Genomic DNA, 15,581 nt, shown 5'->3' on the forward strand with positions numbered 1-15,581 from the left:
ATCTTTATTGACTGGCAGTATCCGAGGGTGGGCTTCCTAATGTGGACAGCACTTATTAATATCGACGCTAATTTAGGCCTGCTAGGAACAAGGTTAGGTAATGCTGTGTTAACTGCCTTTGACTGGAAGAAATCACGACTGAAGTAGTAGCCCACTATTGTTAGTACTGGTGGGAGGTTTTTCAAAGTAGAGCACTTACTCTTTAGGTAGCGATTGGAAGAGGCAAGAATGTGTTAGGGGAGCATTCAGTGGGAGGATGTGGGTGAAAAGAATGTGTGCAGCGGTAGCCTGGAGAAAGGACCACTGAGTTGTGGTGGAATAGTTTGTACAGAAGTGAGTATGCAGGCAATCATATTCTGTAGTGTTGGGTAGTGGAGTAGCATTATCTGTAAGGCAGTGGCCTATATCTGAGGCTTGTTGAGAAGGGAAACATTTCATTCCATGGAGGGCTTATACCTTGGATCCTGTGATCCACATAACAAGACGCCTGTAGGAAAATAAGGGTGGGAACAAATAAGAAGGATAGAGATTCATTTATTAATACCTCTTATTAGTACTCTTTATTAATGTTGCTGGCTGTTGACATAATTGAGTGCTTCTCTTGATCTCTATTTCTTCTCTTTTTTTCTCTTTCATTTTATGCCGTGAATGTGGATGTTGATTTCTCATGTTGTGCATCTCTTGCCTCTTTTGCAGTCTGCTGTCCTCCAGTACTCATGTTTGAACCACTTTCCTTTCTAGATCTATGTGAACAGAGTTCTCACAGACCAATGTGTCTCTCTTTAAAACTGGGGTAAAGTCTATATATTTTACATGTTTTATCAAGCCTATATGATACGTTTTCATCAACTCTTGGATTTCCAGTGAATCTTGGGGGTGTCTGTACTGTGTGATAGTAAAGCCTAGTTCCCTGAGCCTTCTAAGTCTATGCAGCATGCTACCTTACTCTGACCATGCTAGATTTGGTTTTGAAGCAGTAGAACTGTTTGTATGATGCTGCAAACAAGTGTGTGGCTTCATGATTAAAAGCGTTCAGCAGTTCTGACTTAAAGAATTCCTATAGCTTGCCCCTGCAGTATGCTGTCCGCTTGATTTGGCTGGAATGAGAACAGGAACATCTTAAGCTGGTGTTGTGGTTAAGTATATCGTAGAGTGAATTTATGGGCTTAGTTATTTGGCCCTGATGTGGGTGGTTCTGCAACACCAGATAAATGTGGTTATACTGCTTTCCCATGTGCAGTGTCTCATGCAGTGCCAGGTTTGTGGGAGCAATAGTAGTAGTGTTAAGAACAGTCTAAGTGGAAGTACCAATTTCGTGTGTAACATCTTTCTTAATCACTTCTGTTGAATGTGGCTAGTTTCTAATTGTTGATGTTAACTTACCATGAACTGTCATCTATGCTCCTAATTCAAGCACTCTATTTTCTACTTGCTATTTCTTGCATATTCTGTCACTTATCTTCTCCTGAAAAAATCTTCTTCTCTTGACCTGCTAGTGGCATTTTGTTTTTCTTTTAAAATCTGTTTCTCTAAGCCCTTATGCCAGCCTGCTTTGTTCCTGAAGGGCTGGTCTCTTTAATGTTTGTTGCTTGTTACAAGGCCTCTGTGAATTGATTACGGTAAAATGTTACTAGATATTGCACTGAGTGTGTGTCTTGTGGATAAGCTACTTGTAAAGATGGCAGACTGTTTGCTAGTTAAAGAAAACTTAAACTCACTGTACTTGCAGACTTTTTTTTTAAAGGTATTTGGAAATGCAGAAAAACCCAACTATCTCTAAGCACTGTAGAAAAAGCATAGAAATTAGCTCTAGGAAATTAGCTTYCATCTAATTTAAGCATTTGGAAGCAGTGACATAGTCCCAGCATAAGAGATGTGTTAAATTTTGCCTTCTACTAAAAACTAGTCAGGGCATTTCTCCTGTTTGAACTGCAGTTCTGTGATCTAGGCACCTGCAAGCTTCAAACTGCTGGCCTAAATGATGCATTTGATTATACAACCTTATTATACGTAGGTGATGTATGCAAAAAATAGTTTTTAAGCTTTTGTTTTTGTTTCTCTTTTTTTGAGGGGGAGTAGGGTGGAAATAAGCTATGCCAAGAAGACAGAGGATTTCCTTGTGTGTGTGCATACGCACAATTTTGTTTTTCTTTTTTGTTTTATTCATGTTGCTAGTAGCAGTGGCATAGTGAATATAAGTTATAATTTCCCTCTTACCCAGCAATTCCTTGGCCTCCTTGTAGGAGAGCAGCAGCAGGTTTTGGTCCCTCAGCAAGCCTTCAGAGAGAGATTTCCAGCTATTTGTGCTGTGCTGGTGCTACCAGTTTGATGCTGTCTCCTGCTTCCATTACTTCTCTTGCCTTCCTGTTCCATCAAAGTGGAAGTACCAGCTGCTAATCCAAGGATGGGTTGAATGGCAGTGGGGGAGGCCAGAATTTGTCTGGAAACCATAGTTCTCATGCCCTCTTCTTCTCATCTTCCACAAATATCCTGTGCATAGGAAAGGAGTTTTTCCCCAAGTGTTTTCTTTCCAGCACGGTTCTTGGTCTCCAGATTTTTTTGGAGGCAAAAAAACTAGCCAGAGGCAATGACTGAACAAACAGTCTGATGCTGTCTAGAACAAGGAAGGTGATTGTTTGCTTTTGTTTATATCAGTTTGTAGTAAAGCTGTCCTTTTTAAATACTGATAGAGAAGATAAGGTAGTCTCAGCCAGCAATAGTTGTCCAGCTCTCTTTTCTGCTCAAGAACTCCTTTATGTTAACTGTCAGCATCTTTGACCCGGTGACAGAACTGTGGAAAGTATTGAAGTGAAGCTCTGAGCATAGTTTTATAGCCTACTCTCTCTGTCATGTCTAACTATTAACCTTGAAAGATGGGGAAATCTCAGATCTAGCTGCAGTTTGTTTAGTATCTTAGTTGCATAATTTCAAGTTGGCCCTTGTTCACAGACATCAAGCAGAGATGATTTGGGAGGCCCTGAGCCTCCCCTTCGTGTTTAAGCAGAAGCGGCTGGTAATTATGGCCAGTTCTTATCTGAGTTCTGGCAGCACCCTAAATATGATTAATTTTTATTCCTCTGAATTGAGCACAGTTCATCAGACTGATGGTAAAATGGGGTCGTTCTTCAGCAAATGGTTCTAGCTTTCCAAACTGCAGTTTATTTTTTTGGCCTTGAATGCTTATATCTCTGAACAGCAGTATAAAGTGTTGACAAAAACACTTACCTTGATGTTGTCAGTTTCYGGACATGACTTTAAACACTTGTCTCCAATTTTTTTTTAAACTCTTTTAGAAACAATCTGATTGTTAAAAAATATGTAAAACTACTTTGTTAAAAATATTAAAATGATGGTAGTTATGATTTATTAGATAACTAATASATTTATTTCCGAAGTTATATATATTTWAAAAAAACCCTTAGTTTGTTGTAGTAGAAATTGTGCAGTTAGCATATGGAGATAAAGTTTGTTGACATTACACTAAATGATATATTTTAGTAGTAGCCTTTTCTGAGATTGCGGAGGCCCCTCCCTCCCCCTGGAACTGAGAAAACTCTTGGGACCTTAAACTTGGTCAGTCTAAGGGGAAAAAGGGAAATGTCTTTATCCCAGGAGCACAAAGGGGGAACAGAACTGATAAAAGATGAGATTCATTAATTCAAATTTTGAAGGATCGCCAAGTGGAAACAATCTATTCAGTTGCCTGATTCACAAACAGAACTTAAACATTAGTTAAAAGGAACATAACGTATACGTGCAAGTTAATATAAGCAACTATGTGGCTTAATACTTGGAATTTTAGTATACAAAAACCATTCTGGCTAGGGCAAATGCCAAAGTTATTTTAAAAAGGTGACCTATTTCAGGAGGCTGATCTTTATGATTTGGTTTATTTTCCCAAAGAATGAAAAAATACACGCCAAAGGAATAAAAGGGAATATTTAATTCCAGTTTTTCCTGGTTGCTGATTTAAAGTAATGCRGCTCAGGAGGAGAAGAGTTCAGATGAAACAGTTATCCAGGACAGAATAYTGCCCTTACTGAGCACTGTGGGACAATAAAAGGAGAATAAGGTAACTACAACTTGGGAAAGAAAGGACTTCACAATACCTTTCTTTACTTTTAACTTCTCATGTGTATGCAAACATGATTCAAAAGTCAGGAAAATGACTATCCCAAAGAAACATACGATTCATGCTCATTAAATGCAATGGCTGCTAATCGGCCTAAGCATTAGAAGTGAGAAAATGTGAGGTCTGGATTCTTTCTTAGTGATCATGGATTTTGCTTTTTAGTAACGGCATCAGGCATCTCTCAAACATAGGCACACAGTATCTCATTTCTAAATTACTTTTATTTTGACATATACATGACAAAAGCAGGGCATCAGGCTTAAGTTTTCCATATGAATAATCTGATAAGACTGAAGCATGTAACAGATCCAAGTTGAGGTTTTGAAGTTTGTGGCCCCCTCTCCATGTGCAAAGGAGATGGGTCTAGATCAAGAAATTGGAAGAGAGGTGTTCAGGCTGTGGAGCATTGGGAAACTTTTTTTCTTTTCTGGGAGATATGTAGGCCTAAAAGTTGTGTTTTACTGGTGTGGCTTCTGAGGTGAAAATTATTCTATTCCTTACAGTGATTTCTAAGGATACAACATGTTTTTTTTTCTCCAGTCTGTCTCTTTGCCTCTCAGTCTGTCCTGTTCTTGCTTCTCAGTCCTGTCCTGACAACTGGCTGTGAAACAGTCTTGCCATGCTAAAACTTGTTGGATTGTTCTTGCAAACAGTCTCCTGAAATAGTTAAAATGAGTAGAGGCTTTCTGAAGGCCTTTTAGGAAGGAAGGGCTTCAGCTGAAGTTACTATAATTGAGGCTTTTATTTCTTTTAGAATGTCTTGTCTTTTTTCTTTTAGTGTGTGCATGTGGCATTGCTTTTGGCATGTGTTCAAACCCGGGCATCTCAGCAGCTCTGCCTCTGGCAGCTGTGTGGATTGGTTTGGCACTTACCTGGATGTAGTGGTGTCCTCTTTGTTCCATTTCAGGTATGATCTCCAAGGAATACTGCTCAGCAGCCTCAAAACTTGACTGGTAGAACAGTGTCCAAGACAGATAGCCAAGTTTGTTGTTTGCTTCTGAGTCAACCATAACTTGTGGCATGTCAACAAATATCATCCATGCTTTGAAGAAACAAGAGGAGGTCTCTTTGTAGAGCCCTGAAGTTCTCCTTGAAGCACCTCAGCAAGATCCTTGAGGTCAGACAGTGTATTTAAAAACAAACACTTGAAACTGAAGTACAAGCTGGTCAAGACAGCTCACCAGCAGAACTCTGCCAGCATCATTTGTTGCAGTGGAGGATACCTTTCCACTCAGCAGTGTTAAATCTAATGGGCGACTTCATCAGTTTAGGGACTTTGCTAGACACTGTCTCTTGAGTGTTGTATGTCCTAAGTGATGCTAACCTGTACCTCATGGAAAAGAGAAGCTGAGGCATTGGTCAGTAATCTTTGCATCTTTCAGCTGTGTTTTGGGAACCATGCTGTACTCGCTGTGGTCTATTCCTGGTTTTCCAGGCATTCATCTGACTCTTTTTGGCCAAGTGTCAAACACTGGTGTAGTCTTTGTACTTCTGAATCCAAGTCAAGAAATATGTTCAGGGTAGCTCTGACCTTCTTGCATTCAGCACAGCCAGTGTTAGTGCTTACCTGTGCACCTGCAGTGCTGTATGGTCTTCCTCCAAGGCCAAGTTGTCTATATTGTTCTATATGTCTATATAGTTGTCTAACTACATTGCGTGAATGAGGATAGGTCAGTTGCTGGAGTGATTAAGATTTTAATGAAGCTGATAACTCCTGGCATGAAGGAGCACTGAGCTCATGACTCTTGAGAGAATTTCCTCTCCTCTTAGGTTCTGCAGTAGCTGAAGTGCTTGTATTTTCATCTATAATCTGTTCAGGTGTCTGCATTCTGGTTTGTGCCATCCCAGTAGTGGTCTAGTGCCTTTGAAGACCTATAGAGAAGGTGCTTGGTCTTGAGGGCAGGCAGTTATCTTTCTTGAGGACATTCCTATTTTGGGTTATTGCCTAAGGATCTTGTAGGAAGAAGAAAACATCTCACAATGAAAGACATTAATGGTACTGTATCCTAGAATCCTAGATGGAGCTGCTGAGTTTCATCTGGAAATAGCAGTTACAGGTCTGAAAGAACAATTTGTATCATTTCCTTTTAAACCTTCTGGACTAGRGATTTTGTGAAGCTTTGAGATGGTGATCTTCATGGTAAATGTAATGTTCCCTAAGAAAAGCACAGGGGAGCTTTTGAATCCAGTCCCTGACAATACAGACCCTGCTATTGAATGGGCGGTCTTTGCAGCAGGTAATGAAGTGCTGAGCTATGCGAGTTTGAGGACCTCCAAAATAATGGAATATATGGTTCCTGTTGGCTGCTGTATGCATTCTTGGCCTCTTAAGTTTGTGGGCATCTCGCATAAGGAAGAAAAAGAAAGCTGCCCTTTAAAACAAACTTCTAAGGGTTTGTTTTTTGTAGATRAATTCTCATTTTAGGAACTTTACCATGATAGAAGTTAGTTGTAAGATTTCCTATTTTTCAGGACCTGKAACAGAAGGTGTTTTTGGAAAGGTTATGAAGTACTTAGGCAACCTCATTACAAGTAGCCTTTCTAAATGGGGGTGTTAAACCTTCTTTCCTTCCCTGTCCCACCACTGAGAATGTAAGTGYATTCAGGCTTCTGATTTACCTGAAAGTGGATTGACAGATTTCATTTAATGAAGTTATAGGTGGAAGTTAGTTTCAAGGCTTGATTCTGAACTCTCTGGCATATCTATTGACCCTGTTTGATTATTCCTTCTTTGACAGATTAAGAAAGATCAGGAGGTTCCCTATATTTCACCCCTTAACATATTTTAGTGGGAGCAGAACTAAAAAATTGAGATTTCTATTGTAATTTTGCTGATTTTAGCCATACTGACCATTTGATACTCCCTTTTTCTTTTGGGGAATTCTTTTTAGTATGTAAATGATAGTAGTTCTTTAGGGGCTGTTTCTATTCTCACTGGCACAAGGTCTGTTAACCACCAGTGGAGGAAGTGGTGTCCCACTAACTTCCAGGATGACCAGAAAATGTGTCTATTCATCTTATAGTAGCTTCTCTAAGTGTTTGGTGAAAGAGGAGGAAGCAAGGAACATCTTCTCTTTCAGTGCTCTGTTCTTTTTCCTCTTCTCTACTACTCCTTTATCATTCCTCCATGCTTTGTTACTGGTATCCCACAAAAATGTTTGCCAGGCCTTTATGCAAGGGCTTCCTGTAATTTTTCTAATGTCTGAAGAAAAGCAGATGGAAGGCTTCCTTCACAGTTCTAATTGCTTCTGAATCAACAATGCCTTAGGCACTCCTTGTTTATCACAGGGAAATATAGATGGCAAGTATTGCAGACGGCTGAGATTAGAAACTGTGGTAAAATGATTTAAAGTTGATAGCCACTTGCCAAACTCCTGTCAATTTTGCTTAATGCCAGATGCAAGTCTGATAGCTTGCCATTATGGTGTGCCTTGGAATTTTCTATGCTTGGTATCTATGTGCGGTGCCGCCTCTTCCAGGCAGCTGTTGTGGATACCTTGTACTTGGAGGATAAGGAAAATAGATTTGAAAGTCTTTGTTTTTGGAAGAAATTAATATGTATAGCAACTTTAAACTTGGCAGGAAAAGAATCTTGGCATCAGCAAGGATTTGTGTTGAATCTTGGGCAAACTTGGTTGWGTGTGAAAGAAATTTGAGCCTTCATTATGCAGAGTTAGGAAAAAAAATCATCTTCCTTTGCTTACTAAATATTCTTACTGTACAGTTTTCAGACTCATCAGCCTGTTGGCCTATTGCACATATAGGGCTTGAGTCTTGCACAGAACAAGGGCAAAGTTGCTTTCCATTAAAACATTTTTGAGAACTTAAGTTGTGTGGTTTTATACCTCAGGTATGTTGAACAAAAAAAAGACTCAGCTGTTTGAGTGTTATTTAACAAAACAGGCGACTTTTTTTTTTGAGCTTGTGCTCAGACAGTTCTGACAGAGCTGGAAGGGAACCTGTATTTAATGGTGTAACTTCACAATACAGCTGAGTCAAGTTGACAGGTTGAAATTATCAAAATGGGGGAGTCTTCCTCTGCTCTTAACTTTGCAGTTTCTTCTCTTGCTCTCGTCTGGCATTAGCTCTGGTGCTTATCTTGCTGCAAGGTAAGCAGATTAAAACTGCTGACACATCAAAAAGTGATTCCCTCCCAGGGTAGTTTTTCCACTGCTTTCATGGTTCAAATTGGTTATCCTGTGGGCAGAAAGGCATGGGAGATTGTTTGCGTTGACACTTGGAACACCGAAATGGGGGGCAGAAGGCTAATTGGCAATGAGGGGGGAGCAAGACCTCTCCTTCCTCGAGCTGCCAGCTCTTAGTTTGAATCAAACCATATCCAAAACCAATAGATTCAGTTTAAGTCTATACTGTACAAAACCTCAAACAAAATAAGTCTAGTACTACTTTATTCTGAAACAATGTACTCTGGTATTTCCACTAATAAAAAATATTTGACATTCACAAAAAGAAAGTATTAAACAAATGTGAAACAATAGCTGCTGATGAAGGGACTAAAAGCTGGCATCCTAACTAAGGGCAGAATTCCCTTTCCAGAGTTAGGATTTCTAGTTGCTTTTTCTGACTTTCCATTATTCGGCTTCTAGGTGTCAGTAGTGGTGCAATCTCTGGCGAAGATTTATCCTCTAACAGGTCCTAACCCTCAAAAGAAAGCAGTATACTGTTGCTGCTCAGGCCCTTAGCATAGGGGACAGCGGAGGCTGTAGTTTCACGAAAATCTGCAGGCTGGTGCTGTACACTGCACTTGTGGTGTTACTGGTTGTACCTCAAAATCACCTTATTTAAGAAGCATACCTGGTAAGTGTGAATGCTTCCAGCCAGTCTTAATGCAAAACTAAACTGTCAAATGTAACTACTATTAACCACAAATGGTACTGTAAGGCTTGCTGGCTCACTCTGCATTGAAATGAGCTAGAAGCTTTTGCATATGCTGAACACCTCTTCTGATGTCATGCTTTTTTGGAAGCTGAGAAGCAGTAACATCTTAAACTGTTCTAATTCAGCTGGGGCTGATTGTTTCCTCAGGAGAGATCAACACTGACAGTGATACCTAGGTTAGATAGTCTTGTCAGCAAACTAAAACTAGAGGAATGTTAATAATAGTTGCTTAGTTATAGCATCTTACCTTATTCTTTTGGCCAAGTGAGTACATTGGAATCCTGTTAAAATAAATACAAAATGTCATCTTTGGGCCTATGGTAATTAATGCTTCTGTGGTGGCTTTGAGAGGCTCAACCAGAATCAGATTTTCTGTTGAACTTGAAAGGTTGACACTAATTTTTTTTAGAACTGTGTTAAGCAGTTGTAAGCCTGCTGCTTGAATTCATCATTAGGCTGAATGTATTTAATATTTTTCTTGTATATTAATGGATCAGTATACTTAACATTTGGATCTCTTGCATCAGGTGAAGCCTTCATTTACTTTTATTCTGGAAATATAGTGGTATGAATCTGAACTTGCAGAGTTGGTAAATGGARTTTAGCGAGCACTATCAATTTAGCTATATGCAGCCAAACTTCTCTGCATACTTCTGGATGATGTTCCTAGAGTGACCACTCTGGATTACAAAAAGATTTGGATTCTCTCAGGGATTAGCTTTAAAAATGAAAAGAAGAAAAAATATATCAGAAAAAATAAGTCTTCATAACATGAATGTAAAAAAGAAGAGACATTAAAATATCTGTTAAATAACCATCAATAGGAAGCAGCTGTGCTATGAGAGTTGCACTGGTTACACCATAAAAGGAGGAGTTCTGAACTGATCATCAGGATGGCCTGAATTCACTTCAGGTTTTTAGCAGCTTTTCTGTTGATTCTGTGCACTTCACAGCTGTTCTTAATGTAGCTTTGTTTAATGAATCTTGGTTTGGAGCAGGAGATGTTTAACCCTCTCTAAGTGAGAGGATGAACAAATCTGCTCTAAAAAACTTGAGAAGCAGAGTCTAGTACAACAYGTCAAATTAGATTCTTAATGGTGATGGTTTCCATAAAAAATATGCCAGCCTGGGCTTCCTGAATCTGCTAGACTTTATTTTTTTCCTCCCACAGGAATAAGGTTTAGGGATCCTGCTTTTGAATATTTCTAAGTGGTTGTAAAAGCACTTTAACGTCCCTACCATTCTGGCAGACCATGAAGAAAGAGCAGCTTGGGTCTGTTATGATTGAGATGAAATTGTAAATGTTCCGTGGATATGAAACTTCAGGATTTGGTCAGTGCTGATGGTTAATGCAGAGAGTATCTCCATGTGATGAGATTTCTGGATATTTTTTCAAGGCTTTCTTTAAAAAGGTGCTAAAATAAAAGTGGTAAGAAATACTCAGTAAGCACCAAAGTTAATGTTCGCTGCAGCTTGATCTGTTTCATCTATACAATTAAGTAGTCACTCAAAGACTACCATTTAACAGCAATGCCTTAAGTTGCAGAATAAGCAATGTGGAAAGGAGAAAACATTTGGAAAATAAATGGTCTGCAGTTGAGGTACTGAACTGGGTCAAGCAGATCTGGCTGCTGCTCCTCATTCTGCCTTTTAAGAGTTTTGAGCAGAAGGTCAGAATTAAGGTTGGGATGGCAATTTCAGTTCTGGCATTTGTCAAATCAAATGCTCAGGAATTGGAAACCTGATTTTTAGCTCGGCTCTTGTGAATACTTTGGTGTTTATGGGAATGTTACAAAATCTGTCTTGATTCTTCCTATTTACGTAAAAACTTGAGCTCTTTAACGGTACATGATTTTGTAAAATACCATGCTTGTTAGCTTGAAAGAGTGAATTGTTCTGGGATTTTCACAAACAATGTTTTGTTTTACAAGTGGAAAAATACATGCAGTTGAAATTCTTGTTCTCGGTTTTCTAAAATAAACATTCAAACTTATTTCAGGTGGAGAAAGTTTGGCTTACTGAAACAAAGATCTAGAACTTATTTGGGATTTTTCTCTTTGCAGATATAATATAAAATGTCTAATGGTTATGAAGATCACATGGCTGAAGATTGCAGGGATGATATTGGTAGAACAAATTTAATTGTGAACTACCTCCCTCAGAACATGACGCAAGATGAGTTACGGAGTCTATTTAGCAGTATTGGCGAAGTTGAATCTGCAAAACTTATTCGGGACAAAGTTGCAGGTATAATCTAGTATATAAGAAATTGTTTACTTTGTGGTAGACTACTCAACCAAACACTTGATTGTATGCAATTTAATGTAGAGTTATTCAATATTTATGTATGTGTAATCGAACTATTGATGAGAATGCATGTAACTAGAGTAATGTTAAGACTAGAAATCGAGTACCAGGAAGACAGGATACATAAGGTTGAATTCATGGCTCTTTTTGTCTGTGCTTAAGAAGTACAATAAGTAAATTTCTAAATTTGAACATCTGTATGCATGTTTAAATTAGTCTGAATTTGGTCCCCAACTGACTTATTTTTCCTGCAGCCTGAGCTTTTTTTGACACTACATAATCTCTGAATGTTCAAAAAAAATAAAATCCTTTGATCAGTAAAATAAATGTGTAGCATGTGTCTGAGATTGTTGTAGGCCTTATCATGCTTCAGGAATTTAACTTGTAAGCTCTTCAAACAGGACTGTTAGTAGTAGCATTAAAAATGAGGAATGAAGTCTTTAAGTTTGTGAAACTTAATGTTTCCTTGAAAACAAGCGCTGGTAGAGCGGGAGCTTTCATGAACTAAATGTATTTAGCAGTAGAAGCTTTTTATTTGCTCTGTAAAGGTGCTTTAATCCTTGCATTGTTAAAATCTTAAGTTACAGTTTCTTCTTGTTATTGTTCAGAATTCAGTGACCCTGGTTTAGCGGGACAGCATGGTTATTCCTGTAACTAAAAGTGTTTGCGCTGCTGTGCGTGCTTGTTTGTCCTGAGTGTGCAGGCAATTGCCTTGTGAAATCTTCTCCTGCATGTGCTCAATCTTGTATTTCAGAATCTAGCAATACTGATTGAGATCATTATCTAATCTATAATGAACAGGTCTGAAGCTACCTTAATGTCTGGGAAGAAAAAAAAAAGGCATGAAATTTGATGACCCATGTAAGAATTCTTTGTGTGTTATCTTTAGCGACTTTTGTAATTTTATTTTATATGTTTGAAGGTAGAAGTGAGAAGAGAGTAACCAAAAACTTTGAAATTTACTTCCAGGATGGCTTCTCCGATTCACATCTTTAGTTTTCTTCTCAAAGTTCTTTTGCTGAAGCTTCCCATAATAGCGCTCTAACTAAACATGCTTGTGGGCTGTGTGTATAAAATCATGATGAAATAGTTCCATAAAATACTGATTTGTTTCTGAGTGTTTTGATAGCTGAGTATTCAGCCGAGATATTGTTGTACAGTTTGAAATGCTTAAAGTAGAGGCTTCCTTTGGAGGCAACTTTTGCAAGTAAGTAAGGCCACCTGTTTTAATGACAGCAAACCATTCATCGAATGACACTGCTGATCCACACCTTAGACTTTCAGATAAGCATATAATTTTCTGTGTATGGTGGGGTGAAGATATTTTAAATGGGAAGCAAGACGCATCACTACCTGAAGTCTGTCCCCTGTGGCATCGTATACTCTGGTAAAGTTTGCCTAACTCTACTTAAAACTTGACAGAGCTGAGTAGTTTAAAGCCAAAATATGTGCCTGTGTACTTCAGGTTTTTCTTAACAACCCTCTGAAGAGTCAGAAGTAAAATTCCTGTTACGGTGTTGCCTACAAGTCTTGAGTGCGGTGTAAACTCTTTTCATGAAAGTGATCGGAAATTAGACCACTTAACATTTTATATTCTGCCTCACTAACTTTTCATTCACTTGCAACACTATTAGCAGCAATTCCCAGTCGTCTTCATGCTCGCTGGTAGTTTTGAAGTATCAGCAACTGAGAATCAGCTTCCACAGAAATCTTCTAAAAATACCAATTTACTGTTTTTTCCTTCATGATTGCATTAAGATATACCTGTACTGTAAAGCTGCATTCCAAGCCAATCCAATGTCTGGCTGCCTCTGGGAAAAAAACAGTCTTGTTGCAGAGTTCTGCTTTCCTCGTGCCACCAGTTGCATTTGTTTGACCCCATGGAGAGCCATGACAGGCTAGCAGGAAACAAAAACTAAGAAAAAATCTGTTTAGCTCCCTGACCTAGTTTTTGGTGAGGTCAGAAAGTTGTAGTATTAGCACATGGCGATAGTAGGACTGAGTGGCCTGGGCAGGAGGGAGGTAACCTCTCTTTTTGTTGGAATCAAGTTTTTAGATCAGTTTAATTCTTCTCAGACTGCAGCCTTGGAACCACTGTGATGTTTCAGTAAGTAAAAGTAGCCTGTCTTTGGAGTTGCCTTTATTGACTGTATTTGTAGAGATAAAGAACAATGTCATTTGATAATTCCTATTTTTCATGGAAAAAGTGACTGTGATTTTTCTTAATTCCCTATTAACAGAAAATGTAGAGCAGAGAATGTCATCTTCCTGGAATAGAGATTTTAACGATTTATTGAATTAACCTCTGCTTTCTGGAGACTGATCACATAGCTTTCAAGCAAGCGCTTGAATCAAAGTTCTTTCTGGAGCAAAATATTTCATTATAATTAAGAGATATATGCAGTCAGGTTTTGTTTTGAATACAGCATGACTACTGAACAATCTAATGTTCCATGACTGTCTTTATAAAATTCAGAGAAGGTATTTGAAAGTGCTAGATTCTGTATCCTTTACTGTGCTATTGATAATCAGTGAAGGAAATGAAAGCAGCAGCAAACTAGTGTCAGTTTGCATTCCTTACTATGAATTTTCTTTGTGTAAACATGAATGATAGCAGTTGGCAAAAGTTTGATTTATGTATTTGTTTTATTGTTTGAGACAGGATAACTCTTATTTTTGCAGAATCTATACAGAGAAGCTTGGGCACAGTAGCTGAACACTAGACAGGGTGCAGTGTTCCTGCTGCAGTTTCAGTTCTTCCTGATCGTACTGAAAGGACAGGGTGCTGTTCGCTTCATTCTCCAATTTATGTATTGCATTCCTAAGCGTTTTCAGACGTGGCTGTGCTTAACTTGTGGTGAGCGAGTCCTTTCAGCTGCATCTAGTAATTGGTGTATTCCCAGTGGCAGTAGGCAAATCCTGCACTGCTGCTCTGTTTGTGGGTCATTGTGCTTGTATTCATGGTAAGTCTGTCTTGAATATCTAGAACTTTCATATGAAGAAAGCTGTAAAACTGATACTGGATATTGTTCTTTCTGTCAGATCTTAAGACTAGCACCAGCCATATCTTAGGGCTCTGAGCCCCAGGGAAATGTTAGAAGGTCATTTCCCAATATAGTATGGCCCAGTGTCAAGTCTGAGATTTTGCTCTTCACTATTTCATCTCCTGTCCTTTTGCGGTAATCACTGAGGCTTGTGAGTAGCCATCAACCCAATTCAATCGATGAAATCTCCCTTCCTGTGATTCTGGCTCATGAGTCTGAGAGCAAGCAAAAGGACTGCGGTTTGTCTGATCTGTCTGCACTGACTTCAAACAGACACTGATGCTAAACTTGTGCTCTCCACTGATCTCCTACCCAGCAATGTTTATGGTGTTAAATGTCCTCTTTGTTGGAGCTATTGTCTCCTATCATAGAGTGAAAAGAAGAAACATGTCTTGTACCATATTGTGTGTCAAGGATGCTTGACTTCAGTGCTGGGATATAAAAACTCTGGGGTCTGGTTTTCCAGCATGTCTGCTGGGCTGGACTCCTCTTACAGGCCAAATGTTTTTGGGTGATTTTCCTCCTTCAGGATCTTCTGATACAGAACTCCAGTCTTGCTGAATTTCTCACAGCGTGGATGCAGGTGGTTCATTGCATCAGTATATCCGATCTTCCACGATGTGGATGCTTCTAATCTATACCTGGAAAGCTTCTGAAAGAACCTGGTCGTCTTTAGTGGTCTTCTGTTCATGGGGGTGTATTCAGACTTCAGTGCTAGTCCTCCTGGACTAACTGCTAAAGCTGAAAACTAGTCTCTCCTGAGTGTAAATTTTATTAAGAACATAACGTAACATGTATTTAGAACACTGTTCTATGATATGGCAGTTCCTTTTATAAGAGGTCTCCAAGTTTTTGAGGTTTCTTGTTCCCTTCCTCACCCCTTTTATAACGCTTGACAAGGGAATAGGGTATCCCTGTGATAACCATGCCAAATTATTTGGTTTTCTACTCTAGAAGATCTATCTGTCTTTATAACTGGCTGAATGTACCTGTTCCTAGTGGGGTTCTTCCTTCCACTGAAAGGATGTTATCCTTCAGACTCTGCCAGAGGCTCTTTCTGTAGCAAAAGGCTACAAAAATATGGCCATCTCTATGCAGAGACTGGAAGGAAGTAGAGGGCTGCCTCTCAGCTGCCTGAATATAGGGTCTTTTTTTTTAATTTACTTGTGTAAGTTTTGACCTTTGGAGCTCACTAACAT

The 15,581-nt window shown here is 39.0% G+C and overlaps 1 protein-coding gene across 4 annotated transcripts in view; it reads left to right on the forward strand.

The window, feature by feature from the left end:
- The first annotated feature begins 5,017 nt into the window (after window positions 1-5,017).
- ELAVL1 (ELAV like RNA binding protein 1) overlaps window positions 5,018-15,581 on the forward strand; it is a 37,049-nt gene continuing 26,485 nt past the window's right edge. The window contains exons 1-2 of one of the 4 annotated variants that reach the window (XM_026069002.1): window positions 5,018-5,249; window positions 11,095-11,278. In XM_026069002.1, coding sequence (XP_025924787.1) covers window positions 11,107-11,278 — 172 coding nt within the window. In that variant the 5' untranslated portion in view covers window positions 5,018-5,249; window positions 11,095-11,106. Of the gene's footprint in view, window positions 5,250-5,273; window positions 5,491-8,705; window positions 8,951-11,094; window positions 11,279-15,581 lie in introns of those variants that run through there. The other 3 variants (XM_026069006.1, XM_026069003.1, XM_026069005.1) reach the window with 3 other exon arrangements.

The sequence above is a fragment of the Apteryx rowi genome, unplaced genomic scaffold (assembly GCF_003343035.1).
Source record: "Apteryx rowi isolate R43461 unplaced genomic scaffold, aptRow1 scaffold_283, whole genome shotgun sequence".
Taxonomy (NCBI): domain Eukaryota; kingdom Metazoa; phylum Chordata; class Aves; order Apterygiformes; family Apterygidae; genus Apteryx; species Apteryx rowi.